The sequence below is a fragment of the Rhizomucor pusillus genome, assembly GCF_041956525.1.
Source record: "Rhizomucor pusillus strain CBS 183.67 unplaced genomic scaffold VTP01scaffold_11, whole genome shotgun sequence".
Taxonomy (NCBI): Eukaryota; Fungi; Mucoromycota; class Mucoromycetes; order Mucorales; family Lichtheimiaceae; genus Rhizomucor; species Rhizomucor pusillus.
In genome coordinates, this window is record NW_027192153.1 from 1009472 (window position 1) to 1032189 (window position 22718).

At 44.9% G+C, this 22718-nt stretch overlaps 9 protein-coding genes across 9 annotated transcripts; 4 read left to right on the plus strand and 5 right to left on the minus strand.

Annotated features, from left to right (window-relative positions):
* Positions 1 to 3649: 3649 nt before the first annotated feature.
* VTP01DRAFT_1899 (uncharacterized protein) lies at positions 3650 to 4710 on the plus strand (the record flags this gene model as incomplete). The annotated part of the gene is made up of 4 exons (XM_069380299.1): positions 3650 to 4163; positions 4267 to 4291; positions 4368 to 4423; positions 4487 to 4710. 4 exons carry the CDS (start codon positions 3650 to 3652, stop codon positions 4708 to 4710), a joined length of 819 nt encoding a protein of 272 aa, XP_069238323.1.
* A 142-nt stretch (positions 4711 to 4852) lies between these two features.
* VTP01DRAFT_1900 (uncharacterized protein) lies at positions 4853 to 6088 on the minus strand (the record flags this gene model as incomplete). The annotated part of the gene is made up of 6 exons (XM_069380302.1): positions 4853 to 4956; positions 5033 to 5194; positions 5272 to 5352; positions 5407 to 5518; positions 5586 to 5792; positions 5864 to 6088. 6 exons carry the CDS (start codon positions 6086 to 6088, stop codon positions 4853 to 4855), a joined length of 891 nt encoding a protein of 296 aa, XP_069238324.1.
* Positions 6089 to 7275: 1187 nt separating this feature from the next.
* On the plus strand, positions 7276 to 8379 carry VTP01DRAFT_1901 (uncharacterized protein; the record flags this gene model as incomplete). Its single annotated transcript, XM_069380303.1, has 4 exons — positions 7276 to 7283; positions 7347 to 7582; positions 7649 to 7868; positions 7944 to 8379. 4 exons carry the CDS (start codon positions 7276 to 7278, stop codon positions 8377 to 8379), a joined length of 900 nt encoding a protein of 299 aa, XP_069238325.1.
* A 104-nt stretch (positions 8380 to 8483) lies between these two features.
* On the minus strand, positions 8484 to 9530 carry VTP01DRAFT_1902 (uncharacterized protein; the record flags this gene model as incomplete). The annotated part of the gene is made up of 2 exons (XM_069380304.1): positions 8484 to 9062; positions 9126 to 9530. 2 exons carry the CDS (start codon positions 9528 to 9530, stop codon positions 8484 to 8486), a joined length of 984 nt encoding a protein of 327 aa, XP_069238326.1.
* Positions 9531 to 10417: 887 nt separating this feature from the next.
* Positions 10418 to 13188, plus strand: VTP01DRAFT_1903 (uncharacterized protein; the record flags this gene model as incomplete). Its single annotated transcript, XM_069380305.1, has 9 exons — positions 10418 to 10503; positions 10564 to 10657; positions 10730 to 10834; positions 10906 to 10971; positions 11037 to 11085; positions 11149 to 11421; positions 11488 to 12379; positions 12441 to 12673; positions 12752 to 13188. The coding sequence occupies 9 exons, from the start codon at positions 10418 to 10420 to the stop codon at positions 13186 to 13188; spliced, it is 2235 nt and encodes a 744-aa protein (XP_069238327.1).
* A 374-nt stretch (positions 13189 to 13562) lies between these two features.
* On the plus strand, positions 13563 to 16511 carry VTP01DRAFT_1904 (uncharacterized protein; the record flags this gene model as incomplete). Its single annotated transcript, XM_069380306.1, has 6 exons — positions 13563 to 14006; positions 14068 to 14115; positions 14171 to 15014; positions 15113 to 15634; positions 15700 to 16418; positions 16476 to 16511. 6 exons carry the CDS (start codon positions 13563 to 13565, stop codon positions 16509 to 16511), a joined length of 2613 nt encoding a protein of 870 aa, XP_069238328.1.
* A 517-nt stretch (positions 16512 to 17028) lies between these two features.
* VTP01DRAFT_1905 (uncharacterized protein) lies at positions 17029 to 18868 on the minus strand (the record flags this gene model as incomplete). Its single annotated transcript, XM_069380307.1, has 5 exons — positions 17029 to 17327; positions 17394 to 17657; positions 17714 to 18479; positions 18549 to 18604; positions 18667 to 18868. The coding sequence occupies 5 exons, from the start codon at positions 18866 to 18868 to the stop codon at positions 17029 to 17031; spliced, it is 1587 nt and encodes a 528-aa protein (XP_069238329.1).
* Positions 18869 to 21234: 2366 nt separating this feature from the next.
* On the minus strand, positions 21235 to 21571 carry VTP01DRAFT_1906 (uncharacterized protein; the record flags this gene model as incomplete). The annotated part of the gene is made up of 2 exons (XM_069380308.1): positions 21235 to 21410; positions 21478 to 21571. The coding sequence occupies 2 exons, from the start codon at positions 21569 to 21571 to the stop codon at positions 21235 to 21237; spliced, it is 270 nt and encodes an 89-aa protein (XP_069238330.1).
* Positions 21572 to 21623: 52 nt separating this feature from the next.
* VTP01DRAFT_1907 (uncharacterized protein) lies at positions 21624 to 22712 on the minus strand (the record flags this gene model as incomplete). The annotated part of the gene is made up of 3 exons (XM_069380309.1): positions 21624 to 21980; positions 22051 to 22163; positions 22613 to 22712. 3 exons carry the CDS (start codon positions 22710 to 22712, stop codon positions 21624 to 21626), a joined length of 570 nt encoding a protein of 189 aa, XP_069238331.1.
* Positions 22713 to 22718: the final 6 nt, after the last annotated feature.

Genomic DNA, 22718 nt, shown 5'->3' on the forward strand with positions numbered 1-22718 from the left:
GTATCATTTAATACGGAAAATCGAGGTAGTTACATTGTAGCAAAGTCTCGAAGTCGTCAATTTCGTTGACGCTCCTCGTAGGTGCGTCCATTTCACGTGTCTCTATGTCAAGTACCGATGGATGATGAATTCGCTTAACGGTTGTCTTCAGGCAAACTTCGTTCCGCATCAGAGTCTGCGAAACGTTCGAAACATATAGTGATTTCGAACCTTCAATCAACCGTATGAACATCGACGTACTCTGGGAAATTGAACCTTCTTGTTTGTATTGGATCATTGATGATTGTCATTGGCGCCACCATTTTCGCTATTTGACATCCTACTGGCGATCCATCTTTGACAACATGTCTTTCTCTTTATTTCTCCTTGACCCTTTGTGTTTCTTATATTTTCTATGTAATTGGATGATCTTCTGCAACGTCGCTTTCTTCACCTGCCGACTGCAAACACAGCCTTTGCTGTGTATTAGAATGAACAAGCCAAAAATTGAAGCACCCATAGATTTCCACACCAAGCGCATTGAGCGAACGCGCATATAAAAAGAAGATATGATATTTTCGTGAATAAAATGCAACTGGCAGGCCGAATCCAGTCCGCGGTGCTAAGCGGACTCACGACGCGTATTCTCTCCTCGCACTGTCCTCAGGATATCACATAGATTTTTCTTCTGACAGCAATCTCCTCGCCTGCACAACAGATTTCTCCGTACATAGCTCAAAATAACCGTCTCCTAGCAGCATATAGACAATATTCCGAAAGAAATAACGGCGCAATACCTAAAAGGCTGCTATATGCTTTGGATGCAATCGGTACAACTCATTGGCAACAACATTGCAGTTTTCCCTGGAAAAGGAGATGAATTTCCGCAGATTGTGATCATGCTTCGCACCACCCGGTCGAATGAGGATTTTCACGATACGCAGACAAAGCTGCTTGCATGTTTCCCTTTGAGGCGACGGTGGTTACAGCCGGATATCAGAGGCATGGTCTTTGCTTGCGATTCTCCCATGAAAACACAGCGTCTCTCGTGCCATCAATGCTGTTGAGTCACACCACAGCAAACTTTATAGTGTTACAGCCGAGAAAAGTTCATTATTGATCAGCGTGCGTCAAGTATTGCAGTACCTAAAAACGATGGACAATTCAGCCAAACCGCACTCAAGTAGGCGATCGTGCCTTTTTTGTCTCCAGCAAATGAATACAGGTGGGCGCTTGCTTCCTACCTATTATCGCAGACAACGAGTACGCCTTTCTTCGAAAAAGATTGGAAGCCAATACTCTCAAGAAAGCGATAGTCGTCCTCCAGATTTTACAGAGGCATTGATGATTTGAAGATGGAGACGACAAATTGGCTCAACCGAAGAATACACGGCAAAGAATAGATGGAAAGCACCCTCAAACCGCTTGTCGTATTACCGAGCATGATGTCGCAGCAATCATCAACGCAGATGGTGATAATTTTTGGTGTATATTGAAGAAAAAAAAAGAACTAGAAGCTCTCGGAAGTGATGATCCAGAGTTATTGACGAAGCGAGGTGGATCACAGAGTCAGAGGTCGACAAAGACGGGTTGCAAAGGGAAATGCAGAAGCAAAGCAACATGCTGTCTATTAGCCAATTGGACAATATCATCGGTGAAGGTATGTTGCTGCTAAATTGGAAATGCAAATATTGTGCTGTAGACACAATATCTCTACTACAGAAATCCCTTTGCACCTTGATGAGACTCCTTCTCCAATTCCAACTGGACAGTGTGCATCACCTAGCCACGGATACGACTTATATCTAATCCTAATAGGCACAATTCCTGTTACATTGACGCCGTAGCAGAGCTCTTCTGGCACTCAATCCTGCCACATATTAATATAGACGACATCTCTAAAAGGACCAACAATGCTGTCGACATAATTTTGGCAGAAACGGTCGTCATGGAGCAGGGAAAACAGCATATCGTGGCATCCAAACGCATACGAACCTTTGGTTGGAACCTGTCGACAATCAGTATAATTCGCACTTGAAACGATTTGTGGAAAGCCTGATGTACGACGTCCAAGACTTCTTTGAGATGTTCATATCCAGAGCATCGAACTGAGCTGAGAAGTTGCTTGCAGTTCGAAAAAGGCAGATACAATATATGCCACAACAAATTCGAGCATTGGGTTTACATAGCACCACGCCCAAAAAACTTGCACAATGGAGCTCAATGGTGTCCTTATGACTATGCCTCCAACTGTTTTGGAGGAACATAATCTCACCAGCCCCCACGATCGATTTGTTAACGCCCTGACGAAGAAATCATCGGCAATGAAACTACAGAAGACTGCGCTATAGGAGGTTTCCTATGCTATAAGGGTGCGTGCCGATTTAGCATCCCTTTGCAGCACGCTCTCGTTCATTTTTATAGCCGATACGTCCTCAACATTTTCATTGCAAAACAATATTGTGCGCCCTTACCGTTTTTCTGTTTACCTGCACAGCTATCAACTACACGCGGTCATACATTCAAGGGTAAGAGGTGGTAACTACTTCAAGACCACGGCGATACTGCAAAAGAACGGTTCAAAGTTTATGGCTTGTTTAGACAACATTAAACGACCCGACATACAATTCTTGACCGAAGATGAAAACGAATTTGAAGAACACATCCAAAAAATTAGATATCCACTCACTTTATGCTATAAGCATACTCATAATAGACACATAAAAGCTATTATCTGTAGAGGTGCAGATACGACTGTCTTTTGCATGATGTGACTGAAAGTGCACGACGGCAGGGGGAGCGCACGATTTTTCGGTGGCCTCTCCGCTACGAATATTGTCGGTCGACGTGCCCATCCAGCCTGTAAAGAACGTACAAAGTCTGCGCTTCCTGAGGGGTTATACAAAAATGCCGCGAACAAGCAGTGGTCCTTTGAGGCCACAGATATTTTTAAGAAATCTACATCCTCGGAAACGAGAAAGACGAGAATATGCCATTTTCAAGCCATTGCAAGCATTGGTTCATATTGGAGCATCCGAGAGAAGGTATTGAAGATGTGGACGTTACGCCATTGGTCATCAACGATACGTTCAAACAGCAAATGTTGCATCTATACAAAACAAGTGCAGCAATTGCGATGAAAACGACAAACGACTAAACTGTGTCTGTGCACCATACTATTGTAGCAACCGTCGATACAGCGACGCAGGGGACACTACGTTCGTTTTGCGTGATTTCCAGTAGATCTCTCCAAATACGCGCACAGTAGCTTGTCCGAGTAAATAAAGGTGTCTCTGCAAGCAATTACGGTATGATGTAATTCCTCCATATCATAGGAGATATCCAGCGTTTTCGTAAGAGCAAAGATCAGCTCAAAGATTATCTGAGTGGCTCTGTTTAAAGTTGTCTAAAATTATGGAAAACTGCAGTTTTTCTTCCGTGAGGACAATGTTTGCCAAGCTTATAAACTTGAAGATTGCTCACACCGTTCTGTGGATTGCAACTTCAGCAATTGTTTTCCGCAAGACATCTGTAATGAATATAATTGATCCAGAAAAAATCATCCCATGGCAAAAAATCGTCTGCATGAAAAATCCCGCAACCAAGAAAGCTGACTTTTAACTCTTCCTTTTTTCCACACACCTTGCACACACACACACACGCACACACAATGAGTAAAGCACAGAAAGAGCAAGACGACGAACGCAAAGATACACCCGTTGCACCCCCAGTCCCTCCCCCAACTCCTCCACAGTCATCGCGCAATCCGTCGTCCTTGTTATCACCATGGTGGTCAGCGGAACCGCCGCCGGAGAGACCTTCTGATGCTAAAAAGAATCACTATGTGTTCATGAATTTCTCAGTGACGACATCAGCAAAGAAACCCGGAACAGAAGGCAACACACCTGAAGACCAAGTTGTACTTACCAAGGAAAGCTGCTTCATGCTCGCAAAAAAGGAAGCACTGCAGAATCAGCCGGACGACGCACCAGCAAATAGCCCATACGTTGGCACATCCGATTGCCGAATGATTTGCTTCTTGCGTGAGAGCGAGCATTTACTAAAATTACGGGAAGCTGAGCAGCACCAGCAGCAGCAAAGATCGTGGAATCCGTTCCGTGGCACTTGGCTAGTCGTAGCGACTACACGACAACGGTGTATGGAGCACAGTTTCAGCGATGACAGTAAGTGTGCACACACTCAGAAGGCGGCCTTTGACGGCCATGCCTGCCGCTTTTCAGAAAACACAGTGCTAATGCGGTGTATTTCTTTCTTCCTTTCCTTTAGAACGTCTTCCAAAAAAGCACAATCAGTAAGTTTATAAAAAGGCCTGGCGTTGCATTTTATGTCTGAATGGCATTAACCATCGATGTTCTGTTTTATGTTAGTCCTGATTACTACACTGTAGATCTGGGTGAAATGCTGAGTGGATCTGGGGAAGATGGTACGTCGAAAATAAAGGGACGATCTAGACTATATGGAGTACTCACTGACATTTGTTTACTAGTGAAACGAATAGTGGCAAAAAGCTTCACTCCGATGCAAGAGCTTAGCAAGCGGTACATTGAATCGTGGAAAGATGGAACACAAGCAGCTTTCTTTTCACGGTTTTATGAAAGCGCAAAACGGGGAGATGCTTTCCGTCTCGTGCGGGACAATAGTCGACGGCTATTCAACGCTGTCGTCGGGGACGATGACAAGGACTCAAATCAAGACAACAAGAGAAGATAATCGTAGAATATCGCCAAAACCACAAGTCCACACCTCATAGTCTCATTGTACAAATTCCATTCTCTCCCCTTCTCTCTATTTGTGTCTGTTTCCTTCTTCTTCTCGTACCACAACGGAAAAGCATACCCATATAATTCCTTGTTTATTGCTGTATCCAGTAAAAAGAACCGGCTTCGACGGGGTTCGTCAGTGGATACAAACACCAGATAAACAACAAGGCACCTGCAACGTAGGCGGACCAGATGACTGGGGGGTAACGGAAAATCAGATTAACTTGTTTATTCTCTTTCACTTTATCTTTTCACACGACGGGGATACTTGCCTTTTTGTTCGTTTGGTTTACGGTAAGCGATATCTTCCATTCGAGGAAAACCCATCAAGTTGCAAAAGACATGGCACAAGATAGGTGACCATATATTAGCTGTTCTCAGGAAAACAAAACTGACAAACCAGCCAAAGACTGTCGTGTAAACGAATTGAAAAGCTTTTTGGTATATGTATATATAATATTAACTTATTTTTGCATGTGACGGTGGTGTGATTCCAGCTTTTGTCTCTTACCAGTGGTTAAGACTGCCATTTTTAGAGCACGTTTGTTGGCACCGTATTGGCGGTAATTTTCTATAATGTGATGCAGATGCGCTGGATCGTGTACAAGATCAGTGCCGCGCCTTTTCAGTGTTCCCACAAGCTTACCTAATCCAAAGTACATTGGAGAGACAAGAATGAGATATAATCTTGAGAAACGGGCATAATAAAGAACTGGTATGATACAGGCTCTAAACACAAATTCCTCTGTAAAGGGTGCCTGAAAGCGATGAATTAATAAGCATTTCAGCGACGAAAATCTATATGCAGAAGAACGGGCTACTTGCAACAATAAAGTTTCGTTGTCCTATCAAGGATGTAAAAACCTGGACAACATCTGTGTAGAAATTGAAATCAGATTGAAATGGAAGTGCATGCTCGTAGCCACGCTGCACAAGCGGCCCAAAGAACAGGATGATTAATAGCAGCAAAGGACCGAAAGTTCCAGTTATTGGATGAGGAGGAAAGATACCCAGCAATTTGGGCAATGAATACTATTTGGATCATCGGTCGTCGCCCCAAAATTTTAGGTTACTGTATCTCCAACTTATCGAAAGCCTCTTACTTGACGCTGCTCGGGTATGATAAGCCATACGATGAAAGGAATGACGACGCTAGCCACCATCACTGATCGGATACGAGCTTTCATGACTTGAGGGTGATCGCGGGAAAGTTTGAGCATATCGGGGGAACGGAAAATGTAAAAGCCTGCAACGTAAAGGAACGCAAATGTCGAGCATGCAATGTGCGCAACGACAGGGTCGACAAAGTCGGCACCTGTCAATGCCATGCTGGTGGATCGGTATAGGACGGAAAGAATAAAGCGGTCGTCGTCGGAAGCAGAAGTTGGCAATAGTAGTAGCGAGAAATCTGGATATGGATGCTCCAGGACGATCAACTGCACTAGCAATCGAGATTTCGAAAAGCGTGGAATTCCACGTTTCTCCTCGTAATTGTCAGTTACAGAAAAACATATTTGCGATTATATCACTTTGAGCTTTTGCGTCTACACGTAGCCGATGATATGATATGTTTCTTTACCTTTGTCAAAATCTAGTTTAGTTATTAGCATAATGTATTGCCTACTTAGCACATATGAGTTTTTATATGTCATTTGGCAACGCCTCTTTTTTACTTCACACATTTTATCTTTAGGTCATACACCCAGATATCAATTAGACAAAATGGATTATATTGAGTATTACTTTGCACTGATGAATTCTACATGTTGGTTTCCCAATTCGATGTTGGACGCATGAATGCTACACATTGCCCGCTCTGGAACGTGCTGACATGTCTCGCATACGCGCAAATTCCAAGGACCTGATAAAAGACAAGATGGAGAAAGTTACATATCTTAAGGAACGAGACCGCGGATGATGAAGGGAAGAACTGTAATTGGTATTTCCTGATGCAAAGTGTACTACGCAACGTGATATGCAGTTTGATGTCTGTCCTTTTGTCCTTCGATATGCATGTTGTCAAGTCGCCGACTTGACGGATATAAGCGCGGGATAAATCGTTCTTCCGAAGAGCATTGGTTTGGAGCTTGTTACGCATCCAGATTAGAGATTTGGCGGGGGGCGCAAGAGCTACCGTCTAGAACATTTATCCATCATGTAAGGGAGACATGTAGAATCTGCAGTTGTTGTTTACATACCGAAAAGCGGGTGTGGGAGTGACTGAAACAGATTCTGACTCACTCACACTGGGGCTGAGATTCAATGCTTTGTCGAAACAGGGTAGCCGCTAGTCCACATATTGTATGGGATTCTTTTGACCCGTGGAAAGAGGAGGATTCAAAGACGCTTTGCCAAGAGGGTTAGATGCTTATGCAATGTGAGAAACTGTAGTTTGTGCCCTAGTTTAGGATCTGCCGTGTGATTTTATGTCCGAAAGGGATCCTACCCTATATATATCTCCTTCTCATCGAACACAGTTTTCTTTCCCGACTTCAATCCCTTTCTGCCAGTCACCATGACCGCGTATGTCGAGAAGAATTGACAATGAAGCGTACATACATGGATCACTTATCTTTATGGATCTAGAAGCCAGCCTGTCTCACAACAACGAGAACCTGACCGATACGCTATTTATGTACGATCTAAGCGGCAGATCGTTCTGACAGGAACAGAGACAGAAGAAGAGGCTCGCCAGGCCGAAAAGGTCCCAGTTTACATCCCACGGTTGCCAACGTACAACAGCTTCCATGAACAACGTACTGCAATGAAGCAGAAACTGGCCGCTGGATTCCGTCTTCTTGCAAAATTTGGATGGGATGAAGGTAAGCAAAGGACAGAAGAATTGCAGTAGCACATAACAATAAACTTGACACCATCTGCGTACATAGGTGTTGCTGGGCATATGACATTCCGCGACCCAGAGTACCCGGATCTGTTTTGGGTGAATGCTCTCGGCCAATACTTTGGTCACATCAAGGCGAGCGATCTAATCCTCGTTGACCACGAGGGAAAGATTGTGCGAGGCAACCGCCTGGTAAACAAAGCTGCGTTCATGATCCACGGCGCTATCCATCAAGGGCGCTCGGATGTTATCTGCGCTGTTCACACGCAAGTATACACATCGCAGCACCTATATACAATCCATTTCTTGTTTGCTAACTCGAGCCCGTGCGTAAATTTTAGACATTCCATGTACGGCCGCACGTTCTCTTCGCTCGGCCGTCCGCTACTGCCCATCTCCCAAGACTCTTGTGCATTCTACGGCGCTCACGCTGTTTACAACGACTTTGGAGGCGTCGTCTACACACCAGAGGAAGGCCAGAAACTGGTGAAGGCTCTCGGCAACTCAAAGGCGATCATTTTACAGAACCACGGTCTGCTGACGACTGGCAAGACGGTCGATGAAGCTATCTGGTGGTTCATCTCCATGGAACGCTGCTGTCAAGCGCAACTCCTCGCCGAAGCTGCCTGCCCCAATGGCTACAAGGATCTCGTCCTCATTTCCGACGAGGTTGCCAAGGGCGTATACAACAACATCGGGGATGCCCAGGCAGGTTACATGCAATTCCAACCCATGTATGATATGATTGTAAAGGAGCAGCCTGATCTGCTCGAGTAAACGTGTTTGCAAAAAAAGAAAAAAACATATCGCAAAAATTTACAGGCGAATTCAAATAAGAGGAAAAACGAACAACAACAATTATACACAAGGATAGAGAAGTGCTAATTTAGCAAGTTGTGAATCTGCATGATTTGCGACGGGGATGATGTTGATGATGGCGGCGGTGGTATCGGAGGTGGAGCGAAGCTTATGCTTGATGTGGTGGATGCGCAAGAAGTAGAAGAGGAAGAAAGAGGCGACGGTATTGATGATAACGATGATGCAAAAAAGGATGATTGCTGAGATGGATAATCGCATTCCTTGCGCGGTATGTACGAGCAAGTAAGCGTATAGTTCAGTTTATGCTGCTCGTTATACTCGGAAGAGACGAAAACAGGTGGAGGCGGAGGAGGATGATGATGGTGGGGCTCGCATGCAACAATTTTGGAAGGAGGTAACGGTATAGGATCAACATCCATGTTTGCTACTTCCTCATCGTTCGTCTCATGCTGCTCGTCTTTTGCTCTGATCCGCTGCGGCTGGCTGCGTTGCGGTGACGGTGTCGTGTTGATGAACGTGCCATTCCTGAATTTCGCCTTGTATTCTGGATCAACAATCCAATATCCACCTTTGCCGCGACCTTCAGATCGTGGCACCTTTTTGAAGCACTTGTTCAGCGACAAATTGTGTCTTATAGTATTCTACGTAAGGTGGGTGGATTTAATCGTCGGATGTGTAAGGGTTCCCGATAAGCAAAACTATACCTGCCAACCCGTATCGCTTGCATCGTACAAGGCAGGATATTTGTTCATTATCCATTTGTATATCTCTCTCAAAGTCATTTTCTCATTTTCGGATTCGAGGATCGCTTGTGCAATAAGCGCAGAGTACGAAAAGGGTGGCCGCCGGCGTCTCCGAGGAGGTTTGACTGTGCCAGGAGCAACAGGGATAAACGATTCGGAAACAATCGGCTGTTGCAATTGCTGCTGTTGCGCTTCTGATCTATACTGCTTTACAGAGGCTACAATGCGTGGATGACGAAGGGCTACAGGGATCGGTGGAGGATACTCGATTCCTGATGCACGTCGAGGTGACTGTTGGCTTTCATATGGCTGCATGTCGGGTAGTGCATTTACGCCAACGGTGGCAATATCGTCTGTTTGTGACATTGAATATATTTACAAGAGAACAAAGAGCATTGCAACGCATAAATATCCAGGAAGAGAGATATGACAATACAAAAAAGCAAAGGAAAGAATGTAGCAGGCCAATCTTGCCCAGGTGTGGGCTTTTTTTCTTTTTAAATGCCGGTTGCCCTACTGGGAATAGCAAAACTTAATCAAGATCTGAAGTACAAGTAGTCTATTAGCAAACAAAAGGTCTGCTTCAGCCGCCGTGCCTGCATATTTAGCTATAGGACTTCAAAAGTCTTGCCTAGTGAATCCCTGTATATCACTGTACAACTTAAGAGGTCCATAGTATGTCTGGTGCTTCCTTAGCTCCTCATATGTATGCTTTGCTGGTTGATCTTCGTTTCAAACCTAAAACGGAGCTTATCTTTGGAGCACATGTACCGTTATCATGCTTATCAATCTCTGCTACGGTGAAATTTATAATAGACTTCCTAACGGTTTTCGTTTGAGTATAGCCTTGCATTGTATAGCATTCAACCAACAACCTTCTGATATACAGGGAGTCTGTTGTACAAGATCTAAGTTTCTTCCGTCATAGATGCGATGCCCATCTAAGAGGATTCTGCAGACTACTTATTTAAACAGGCTTGTCCCGGAAAGTGCCTATTTGGTGTCTTTACTTATTTCGATGAGTACTCCCAAAGAAAGCACAAGCCCCTTACAACGCCTTAAACGCATCATCCATTGCAACAATGGTGCAAATGTACAAACTGATGCGACCAACAGATTTTCCTTTTTCCCTTCGAGTTTGGCTTCAAAGGGCTTAGCCCGTAAAGGGAAAATTTGCGCACCTGGCTGGTTATCAATCTTTTGTTAACCAGCAGTCGACGCATAAGAAGCAGCTCGCCGGCAGCCTTGTCCCAATGTCAAAGAACGAGGACACTATAGAGCGCACGCCTGAGTACGAAGCGTTCATTCAGGATCTCAGGGAATTCCACAAACAGAAAGGGTACATTGATTATTGGATCACAGTGAGAGAAGGTGGCAAAGGTTGTAACGCAATGTCTAGGACATCCCTCCAAGCTGAACCCGTCCTTGGTCGCAAACGACTCGACTTGCTCAAATTTTACAAGCTTGTTCTTGCCGCTGGCGGCTTCGAGCAGGTACGGAATGTGCGCTAAGGGAGAGTGAGAGAAAGAAAGGAACATATTGAACGCAAACGTTTGTATTTCCAGGTCACCAAGAAACGAAGTTGGAAACACATAGGCGAAAACTTTCGATTGCCAAGCACTTGTACGAACAGTGCCTACATATTGAAAGGCCTGTACATTCGTAATTTGGTTAGTATGAATGCTGCCAGCAAACGATGATGAGGCTTGTTGCTGACAACATTTTACGTTTTTCCCGGAAGTTCGGCTATGAGGAGGAACGTGTGTGGGGTAGAACTTGGATACCACCACCGGAGTTACTCGGTGCAGTGAGTATTGTTTTGTGACCAACAGTCAATAACAACAATCCATGGCTAACAATCATTTTCTTTAGAAATCACACAAAGCTTCGACGTTAGCAGGCAGTACTTTTAAAAGATCAAGTAGGAGACGTCATCGTATGCAGACGTAGAATTCCGATCTAAATAATTGGTTGTGGTGCTTAGGCAGCACAGCAGCAATGACAAATGATATCTCCCAAGATCTTATTGCTGCTCTATTTTCACCCATAGCTCCTGAACCAGGCACAAAATTGCCACCAGCAGCAACCGCCGCTGGTGTTCCGACCCCATTCTCCGTCGATGGCATTATACCCGCTCAGACACTGCCGTCGACTGATAACAAAACAATGCATAATTGCCCGATATCCGAATTGCATCATCAGACACAACCATTTGATCATGTACACGCAGCAGAAGCATTACACGACTGTGCCCAAGGTGAGTCGATGCACTTACAAGGACGAAAAGATAGACATCTTTATATTTAACGAACAAACGATGTAGCCGAAAATTTCGATAATGAAGTCAAACAGCGAGTCATGTTTTGCTTGAGGTCTCAAAATGAGGCAGACATCGAATGGGCTATCAACAAGATTGTCATCATTTCTTTCGAGAGTCCAAAGAAACTACGACTTGACAACACGCCAGGCCTTTTGGACCTCCTGTTGGATATTGCCGCCGGCTTCCTGCGGTATTATTGCGAAGGTTCATCAAACCATGAACGATTGTTCGAACCAACACTCAAGGTTCTGCATATTCTCCGGAATTTCTCGTTTCTAAACATCAATGCTCGGATGCTAGCGTCGAATAACAGGATGACAGATATATTATTCAAGATACTGAATATATCGACCTGCTCACAGCTTACGGAGATGGCGAGACATTGTATCGATATTCTCGAAAACCTAGCTGGACACATTGAACTTGTCAGTCCATTCGACGACTGCATTATGTGTCTTGCCAGCCTTCTATACACGGACGAACGATATCTATTGCTCGGCACGATTCGAATGCTTACACTGCTCGTTTCCAAGGTCGAGAACCAGCCATTCTTAATGACTGGAAGCGAGCATACGTTACCACGCATGAAGTTGCTGCTTTTGACGCAAGATGAAGAGCTTGTGGGTACTTCGCTGGAGTATTTCTACGTGTACACCCGAATCTTCCCGCAGTTCCGCTACCAGTTGTTGTCGTCACAGCACGGTGCCTTCATTGGCATCCTTTCTTCTCTGCTGCTCGCCAAATCACGCTATTTTTGTCCGAAAATCATAAAGCAAATTGAAGATGGTTCCACTCCGTCACCGAAAGCGGAAGTCGACCTTCATTCTGCGTTACCTTGTGTACCCAACCTGTCGTTGTATCAGCAATTGGATGAGCCCTATCGCTGCCTCGGCTGGTAAGTAAGAAAAACTCTGGTGCCCATTTTCCTATCAAAGCTGTTAAATTTGCCATTTAAGGCTCAAGGACAAATTTGAGCCCTCAGATCCAAGCAGCACGCTCTCTCTGGATGACATGTACCTTTTATATGAAATGCGTTTTGGAAAGGAAAAGGCACTGAAGATGAAGGAGTTTTACACAGTGCTGAAAATTGCGTTTCCAAGTGTCACCTCGCCTGATTCATCCTCGGGTCCAGTCCTGGAAGGTATCTCCATACGGGGTATCCAAATCAAAATGAGCATCCTCCAAGATGGTACGTAAAGATAAAAAAAGCGAGTACACAAATTAGGGCATTTCGGCTAAAGAATTTTCTCGTTTGTGGGGGCGCCAGGGGCCGAGTTGCTTTGTCAATGGACGGGGTGCACTGAATCTTTCCAAGACGAGATTTTGCTGGAGCAGCACGTTGTGAACGAACATATTCTCGATAAACCTTCCGAGGCAACGTCGTGCTTGTGGACAAATTGCAGTGGACCAAACTTTAAAGATCAGGAAGATATGATGCAACATGTACGAAACCACGTTAACGGTGCAACATCGTGCGACGTTTATGCAATAGCGACATCAGCGACGGCACCGACCTCCATCGACAACTCTGAGATCACGGGCACTGCGTTGGCTGCAGCCTACTTGTTGAGGCAACTAGCCAAAGATCCCCACAGTCACGAATACTTTAGGCCGTTCGAGATGGAGCTTCTGGCTGCTGCCAAAAGAAGACCGAACCTGGTGCCTCACATTGAATCCATATTCTCGTACTTCAAAGTGTCATAAATCCGCCTATGTCCCTTGAATATTACATTCCTTATTGCCTCTGTAGATAGCATTGTTCAAAAAATTCAGTTTATGATGGTTGCTGTTATGTATCAGGAGAAGGAAATATGAGTTTTCATTCACTTGAAAGCGAAAATGTCACTGTGCAGGGTGCTCTTTTGTGCCACCTCGCCCTGCCCCCCAAGTAGCACGAAATGAGGGCAAAGAAGAGAGACAGACCGAGTGAAGCGTACACACTGGGACGCCACTTCAGCTCTTCTTTTTCTTTTTTTTCTTTTCCCCTTTCAGTGCAAAGTTGCTTGACCTGAAAAGTTACAAGAATTATTCCGACAGACTTGATATTCTTCCAACTATCTATACACCATCGCAGGAACATGTCAAGGCAGTTGGTTGTTAACACGCAGGTCGATCGCTCGTACCCTCGCTCAACAAAGTGGCAGCCGTCCCCCGAAACGAGTGCAGCAATAACAGAGGAGGACGACGTTCCCCTGGCAACCAAACACCAACACCGCACCAGCACAGTGTACGAACAAGACGAAGACGAAGAGGAAGAAGAGGACGAAGAAGACGAAGACGAGGAAGATGACCTGGATGAGGACGACGATTCCACTTTTACGTCGTCGCCCAGTATTCCAGACGAGAATATTAATTTCGATCTCGTTTACGCGTTGCACACCTTTGTCGCTACAGTAGAAGGGCAAGCATCCGTTGTCAAGGGCGACGCCCTTACTCTCCTAGACGACTCCAACTCTTACTGGTGGCTCGTGAGTGTGCTCAAGACGTCGGAAGTGGGGTACATTCCTGCAGAAAACATAGAGGCAAGTTTGCATTTTGGAAGCAAAATTAGAGAAGCATCTTTATTTACTGTTTTGTATGCAGACGCCTTTTGAACGCTTGGCCCGATTAAACAAACATCGCAATGCAGAGGTAAGAAAATACAAACGATTGTTGAGCATTTACAGCTAACAAGTAACTTTAACAGTTGACTTCGGATGATCAAGCACAGCATTACATTGAAAATGCAACAACCGCAACAGCACCCCGCAAAAAAGCCAGCCACGGTAAACGGGTCACTGTGAACAAAGGTCTAAGCATTCAGGTTCAGATCATCTTGACGGGCGACGACGAGGATCAAGAAGTCGGCGAAGCGTACGAAGAATATGAAGAAGAAATGGCCACCGACGATGAAGAAGACGAGGAGGAATTTCAAGAAGAGCAAATTGATAACGAGGATGAAAAGAGCAACACCGTTCGTGACCAAGACAACAGTAGCAGCAACAGCAGCAATCGTGGAGCTGAGCATCTGCAGGAAGAAACAACAAGTGTGCATTTGCCTAAAGTAAACCTTGCAGACAAGGCGCCCGTGTCCCAGCAGCAGCAGCAGCGCAATGCAACAAGCCCGATATTACTCCCGCCATCGTCGGCTGCTGATGATGACAAGAAGAATGCATTATGGAGATTATTCTCTCGCAACAAAAAGGATAACACCCGTACCAGCACTGAAGATACCGATTCTGGCTCGATCTCCTCCATGGCATCTTCGGTCATGAGCGAAGATAAAGGCAAACCGCGAGAGACAAACGGAAGCAACGCATCCAATCTCACTGTGCTTCGTGTATTTGCTGGAAACATCAACGTCGGTGCAATGTATCACTCTCTCCTCGTCGACGAAAATACCAGTGCAGAGCAGTTACTCGTGCAGGCCATGGGTCGGTTCCATATTGCGCAGATTGAGGACAAGACTGCCGGTCGTCATTCTCGCACAATCACGCCGACAGGTGTAAGCGGTGTCGAATATTATTTAACTGTCAAGGCAATGAATGGAGGTAATAAATTGATAATAATAATAATGATAGAAGCGATCGAGTTGATAAGTGTGTTCTGACCTTCTCTCTCCCTCCCCCCCAAAAAATCCCAAATTTAGACGAGATTACATTGGCTCCGCAGGACAAACCATTGACTATATTCCAGTCACTTAACGACCATCTCACTACGCCCATGCCTTCCCTTACGCACGTCAAGCAGTTCTCGCAGCAGCTGTCCAAGACAGATATCAGCAAGGCTGGAGCACTCAAGGCTCGCCAACGGCACAAGGCCCGTCTGGGCGAGGATTCAGCTATACGATTCTATCTCCACAAACGGATTCGACGCGTCAACGAGCGAGCTGGTCTTGTGTACATTAAAATATCTCTCGAGACATCAGATGTAGCCGATAATCAAAAATCTTCTGCGAATCAACGGTCATCTGGGTTTTCAACGAGAACTCTGCGAAGAAAAAAGGCACCGCCCGTTGATACTCCCAACGCGAGCATTCAAAAGTTAATCGCTGTCTCTGCGAATATATGTATTGCTGAGCTGCTGGACACGGCCTTGGAGAAATTCCACATTGCACCCAGCGAGAACGATCACTATCGCCTGAGCGTCGTGCCTGCTAACAGAAAGACAGGTAGGCTACAGCAAAAAAATAGTCAAGGTTGCTGCTGCAACAGCCAACTTACACAATATCGTTAGAAAAACTACTGGGTGGAAATATGAAATTAGTTGAAATCCTGCATGACGATACACCCGGAGCGCAGGCAGATGGCGACAAGTTGTTCATACTGCGCAAGGTAGGAGGTAGCAGACCCTCGTCCAGAGAAAGCCCTCGGTCGTACTCGAGCAAGGTTGCACCTGAGCGGATGCACGGTAGAACCATTGCACGCAAGGAGGTGAACCTGAGAAACCTGACTCCTGGCCACCCTGCAGCCATTGCAGTGCCTATTGTCGACTCTAAAATCGAAGCCGCGTTGAACAGACTAGACCGTGCTCTTACATCGCTCAAGCGAGAAAAGCAGCAAACCGGCGGTCAAAGCAACATGGTACCTGCCATGGCTGTTGCTCGCAACAGTGATCAGGGCGTAGATGTTGTTATGCACCGCGGTATTTTGTGCAGCAAACCATTATCTCGCAACCAGGTCCAATACTCGTTGCTTGCAATTGTGGATGGCAAGCGTCAGCTGGTAACACAAAAAGTGCTTCAGTCCAATGCGATCCCCAGTGTCTCTCGAGGCACCGTTTCGGAAGCTGATATGGTCACCGTTGTCGAATACGGCACATCGTTCCTTGAAGCTCAAGAGAAAAAGAATGGACGGAAAGCGACTGGAATCAACGGTGCGCCTGCGCTTTTACTTTCCAGCGACATTCTTGACTCTTCTGGAGAACAAACATCAAGTTTGGATGATTTGGATAAGGTAAGTAGTGGACAATTTAACATCTTGGTCAACAGACAGCTTACCATATTCTAATAGGAATTTCAACGCATCATTGCTGCACATGCTTTTTGATGAAGACGATATTCTTTCCACGCACCGCAACAACAAATTTATACATTTACTACATCCTTCCCATTCGCAAACCTTTTTCGCCCACGAACATCACGATGCAAAACGTTTACTTTTTTCTTCTTTTTGGCATCCGCACACAAAGAATCCATGGAACTTCATCGCATGCCCATCGCACGTTTGTAAAACAGCACTGGAGAGAGAGCAGCAACCATTAGCGACAAAAGAGATTTCTATCCGAGATACAGACAGACAGATGTGAACAATGTTTTGCGCTCTCCTACACACATTCTTACACCTTGTTTCTCCATCCTTCCGTCCCCGCTATATATTTATATATTTATATATCATTTTCTCTATTATGTATCCCATGTTACAACAAATATACATTTTTGAAATTTTGGAACTTTAAAAAACACAATAGCAGGATATGTATAGTAGAAGAATGTGACAACAAGAATAACAATAATGGAAGAACATAGTAATAATTAGAGGCTGGTGCGTAGTGGTAAGACATGTTCTAGATGGCGATGTTGCCTGTAGCTGCAAAGACGAAGAAGAGGACCCAGGCGCAGATAAAGAAGAAGACAAACACAGCGACGTAAAAGTAATTGAAGTAAGTAGTTCTGGTGTTGTGCAGCGAATCCAGGCCTTGCTTCGTAAGCATGAGCTCGTTGTTGTTGAGTTCCTGCATACGTTCCTCGCGCTTCTTGCGGCCAACTTCCAAAAGTCCCTTGAGATACTTGTGCTGAGTGAAGAGCAGCAGGAGAATAAGCAGGAAACCGACACCGGCCAAGACGATGAACACCAGCATGACATCTATGCGTTGATACAGAGAGTCAATACACAGACGTATCGATAAAAGTCAGATGTATATATACTTACTGTTGTATCGTTCGCCAACGGTGTGATCCTGCACGATACCAACAATGATCTCGAGAATGGAAGTACCGATATTGTTGGATGCCTTGTAGATACCTAGGCCGGTACCGATGTAGTCCGAGGGCAGAATCATACCGATTGATGTAATCATAGCGATAGGACCGAATGCCAAAGAGAAACTGTACAGCACCATGCCTGCAAGCGGCTCAACCAGGGTCCAGCCCAGCAATCCACAGCTAATAATAAACAGCACAGCAGACATGAGCACTGTTTAAAAAGGTTGTTAGAAGCGCGTAAAGAAATTTGGAAATAAAGATACTTGCAGATGATAACCCGATGGCCGAAGAAGTCGAGAAAGAAGCCAAGCACAGGGGTGACAACGATCGGCACTGCTTGGGATGCACTGGACTTGTAAGCAGCCAATTTCTGCGTCGATCCGAAGTGGATTTGGACGAGCTCGGTAGCTACCGATTGATGTACTGACCAGACAGCTGCAAAGAGAAATTCAATCAAGATGACGTGCCAGAAATATACAGGGAACTTGAAGACAGATCGGACGTGCACGGTCTTTTTAGCCTTGATACGCATGATTTCAGCCTTGGTGAGCACAGCGCCCTGCAGATGCTTGAGAACAAATGCGTAAATGATATTCATTATAATCGAGAAACCACACAGGATGAATGCAAGCCAGAATGCCCAGACCCAGTCGTTCATGCGCTCAGCAATCGGGACACTGACCAGAGTGCCCAAAAACGTTGACAGGCGGCTGATGGAGAGCTGCATGCCGATGGCGAGAGCAAGGTATTTCGTGCGGAACCATTTGGATAAAAGAGATTCTTGCATTGTCACAATCAAGCCGCTGCCGATACCAAACACAACTTGTGACACAATCATCAGTGGGAACGATTCGACCTTGGCTGCTACGGCTGTAAGCAAGCTTCCGAGCGCAATCATCAAGTTAATCACGATAGTGCCCCAAACTGTGCCAAACGTATCAATGAAGAAACCGCCAAGGATGGGAAATACTGTGTTGATGATCGATACCGCAGATGATAGAACACCGTACCGAGTGTTTTCAATGTGGAGATGCTGTAATGAAAATGTCAGTAAAAATGATTATTCGGGTCCAAAAGATTCTTTTTTTTTTTTCAAACATGCCTCTTTAACAGAAGATTTCATTGCACCCAAAGCAGCACCAGAGAAATGTGATCCAACTATGTAGAGAATAGATCATCAGTTTCAAAGCACATCGCTCGTGTAATTGAGTAGTACATACCTGGAAGCATCAGCGCCGTTACCAAAGCAATGGCCTTGTATTGCCAGGGTGCATCTGCAAGCGCTGCATCACTCTCGTGCAAACCAGTCTTGTTTCCCTCATGCACGTCTTGCTCGTATTCACTGTGCAGCTCCTCCTTTGAAGCAATCTGCTCCCTGTTCCAGGAATCGCTGTCTTGCTGCACCTTTTGGTCAGACGACATTTCGCCAAAAGAAAAAGAGAAAGAGAGAAGGGGAGAGGTTGAAAAAGAGTCTCGATCGATCCAAGCATACACGCGTAGCCTGCCGGTTTTTATATGTCACGGGCGGTTACACTTTGTATTTTTCTTGTTTTTACACTGTTGCTATCAGATGGCCTTTTTTTTCTTTCTCGTACGTAGAGCATTCAGCCTATCAGATCTTAGGCATGGTACTAAGAACGAGGAGAATGAAAAAAACACAGATCTTTTTTTTTTCTCGCGTGGGATCAGTTTTCAGATCCTGGATTGTGGAATTGATCTATTCACACGTAGTTGCAGCATCAAAAATGCATGTACAGCATCGAGCATCAGTGCAGTATGTTTACTTCTTCTCATGATCGCTTCGTTTCCTGTTCTTTTGTTTCAATTGCTTTTCTTTCGGGGAAAAGGATAAGTTTCTCGTTTGCCTACAAGCGGTAAAAATTGTGGTTTCTCGATGTTCTTTACGACCGGATTCGCGTTACACAGCATATGCTCTGGATAGGCCGGATCATGAATTTGCCAGGTCAGGGCGAAATCATCCGCTGCTTCCATATGCTCAGGTCCTCTGTTGTAAGATCTTTTTTCCTTCCCTGCTCGTCATCAAATCTCGATCTTATGGGTACGTCACGTTTCCACAGATAACAGTTTCTCTGCCCATACCTCGACAATAACGTGTTTACTGCTTCTACAATGGATCTTTCATTTCGAGCAATAATACTAAAATTCAAGCACCATATATTCTTGCCGTTGTAAGCCACTGAGATCCGTAAGAATCCACTTTGTTGCCGACCAAACGACCATGTGATGGGCAACGTTGCAGTAAAGCATGTATATACGCAGATTGCAAGAATTAAAGAAGAATTTAGAATAGCAGAGTCACAGATTTCAATATACGGATCTAACTTAAATGTCAAATAAAGTACTTGGACCATATAAATAAAGGCACAATCGCACGCTTTAATCCTGATATTACAGCACACTTTCTATGTTACACACCTGGTTCTATGCTTTATTATACCGGTGCTGACCTTCAAAAGGTAAAGCAGACATATGCTTCGGTGGATGGCGACAGACCTTGGTAGTTATTGACCGGCATGAAGATCATAAAAAAAATGACCTATGGGGATATTGCCACTTCAATGCCAATTCAAACATACTTTAAACTACGCCTGACAGATACTAAACTTGTTTTCGCTCGGTCTGTGCCATTGATGATACTCGATATCGACGATCTAGTAATCTACAATGAAAAAGAAAAATTTGGATAAAATGCACATAATCGTCGACTTATCACGAAATAGCCATGTTATGATAAAGTTCAGAGAATGTGGCAATAGATTGGATCTTCTCTACGAAGGATCATACACCGTTGTTGTCAGAAAGTGCCTTTATACCTTCTAAAAGATGAAGATTATCCACCTTTTTCCTGGAATCTGCCCGGCTGCGCTGCTTAGATTGACTTTTTGTTGTTTTTACATCTTTGATACTTTATTTCATAAGCATTTACTTCCATTTTGAAGCTTTTAAAAGTTGACATGTACAATAGGGTAGCTATGAATCCATATCTTTAATTTCTTCATATACACTCTTTCCGGAAAGTAATTCACCACCCCCGGATGGAACTCGATGTCGCATTTTCCCAAGTGTGAATTTCGCATTTCTCAAAAATAGATATGAATAAGGGTGTAGACATTCACATGAGACAAGCGTCTGTTAAGCGAGCGTACACAATCTACACTGACAAAAATGCTGAAACGGTGCAAGCCAGCTATTATCGAAACAAGAGAAAAATCAAATCGGGAGAGCCAAGCGTCCAATAGCTTAAGGTTGAGCGATTTTGAAGGTTTTGTCACTCATTCCCATAAATGCTTAGATAAGTGTCGTAACAGATAGCAACTCTGATGTGCTTCTCTACACGATATTTACATATTTTATAAGTGGGGAGGTCACAGGCCGCGACAAGACTCTCTGATTATGCGACATCTGATTTGTGTCCTGATACAATCAAAAAAGTTGAAAAACGCGGAAAACAGTTGCAAGAAAGAAGGCACAACATATTAATGTTTACTTTTTTAAGGAAAGTACAGTAGGGTTTAACAAGGCCTTGTATGGTTCGATGCTGAATGAGGCATCGATATCAATACACAGCGACTCGCCGATTGTTGCCTACAAATGTAGAAATGGTTTGTCCGGTATCACTCTTGAATCGCTCAAACGCTACCTTCCACTTTGTAAGAGTATCCAACCCCGTCTCCATTGACTCGTAAGTTTCTTTGGCCGTTGGTAAGTGAATGTGTCGACGATCGCGTAGACATATTTGCCTTGAAAGATTGTTGTGATGCTTAGTTTCACAAGCGTTTCTGCAGCTGACGCTTGCATAATTCAGCTATGCGGGCTCGATCTTCGTCGAGTTTTTGCTTGTTTGTATCCGGTGGTCTAATTTTGCCGGCTCCATCACCTGCAATGAACAGCAGATCTGGCCTTGGCCTTGGCCGACAAAGATCGTTTTCGGTGTAAAATAGAACTATTGGGAATGCAGTTCATTGACGACAATATGTTCCTATAATACACGCTAGCATCAGGCCGGTAACCTCGTAACTCATTCGCAACTAGCCGATATTTGCGATTTGAAAAGTAATCTTGATTTTTCACCGTCATCCGATGGCTGATAGTCCGAGAAACCATCCGAAGAATGTTCGTCTTATATATAGATTTTAATTGCATCCTATATCCACCTTTAAAGTGCATTTTTAACAACGTTCGCATTAGGCTCGCTGTCTTCGAGCATAGCTTCGACTTGCTGAGATTGAGCAGAGACGAGCTGTCTCAACTCGGCCATATCCGAGTCCATCATGGCCATACGAGTCTCGAAGCGCGCGACGGCTGCATCGGTCGTGGCGTCGCTATCGTTATCACGTCTGCGCCTCGAACGCTTTCGAGCCAATCGATCCATGGCGGAACCAACAGCAGTCGACTGGACAATTGGGGTACCGGGATAGGACTTTCTGTGAGAAATCAAAGATGCAAACTCTCTTATTTGACTGAGATAACGTCGACTCTGCTCCCGCGAGCTTCGAGCGAGTCCTGGACGCGACTGCATCCTGAGTAAAAGCGAGTTAACCAGACCTGATTTCGCGCTTAGGAACTACTTTTAGATCATTTACTTCGTCGACTTGTCTTCCATGGTTGATTAGCCTTTCGCGGTTTGTGGCCCCAAGGCTCTTTGCACTTGCAAATTCGACGCTTCTAAACTGTGCAAAGTTCTGTCCCGCTGGTACTACAGTCCAACGTTATCCAATATCTTTTGCCATATGGCTTATTCTTTTGAGAGTGACGTAACTTCTGGATGACGAGAGCCCTACATTATATCTGATTACGCTGGAAATGTCACAAAGATGAGGAAAGCAAACAGGAGGGGTACCACATATGGTGGAGCCTTCTAGAGTAGCGCTGCTGCTTTAGGGGATTAACATGGGTTCCAGATTCATCATATGTGTTGATGGAAAGCCTTCCGACATGCACTGCAGGTTGGAAGGTCAGCAAGGGCTCCATCATTTGCATCAGCCTTTCATTGATGTCACTGCTCTCTACGAATGGATAACATGCTAATTGATTTCTCTCTTTCCATGCAAAAATTTCCACGAAATTGAAACGAACTTGGCCAAAAAACGACGCTATCAAACCCAATGTTGCTGCCACTCAGGATTCAACTCCACTCGCCATTACCCACCGCCAACCTGAGCGATCCGCCGTTGCCGACTGAATTGACGCCAGCCACCGCCAGGAACGCTAGCCTCTGCTGAACCGGTGTCCGTGACAAAACCATTCTGAG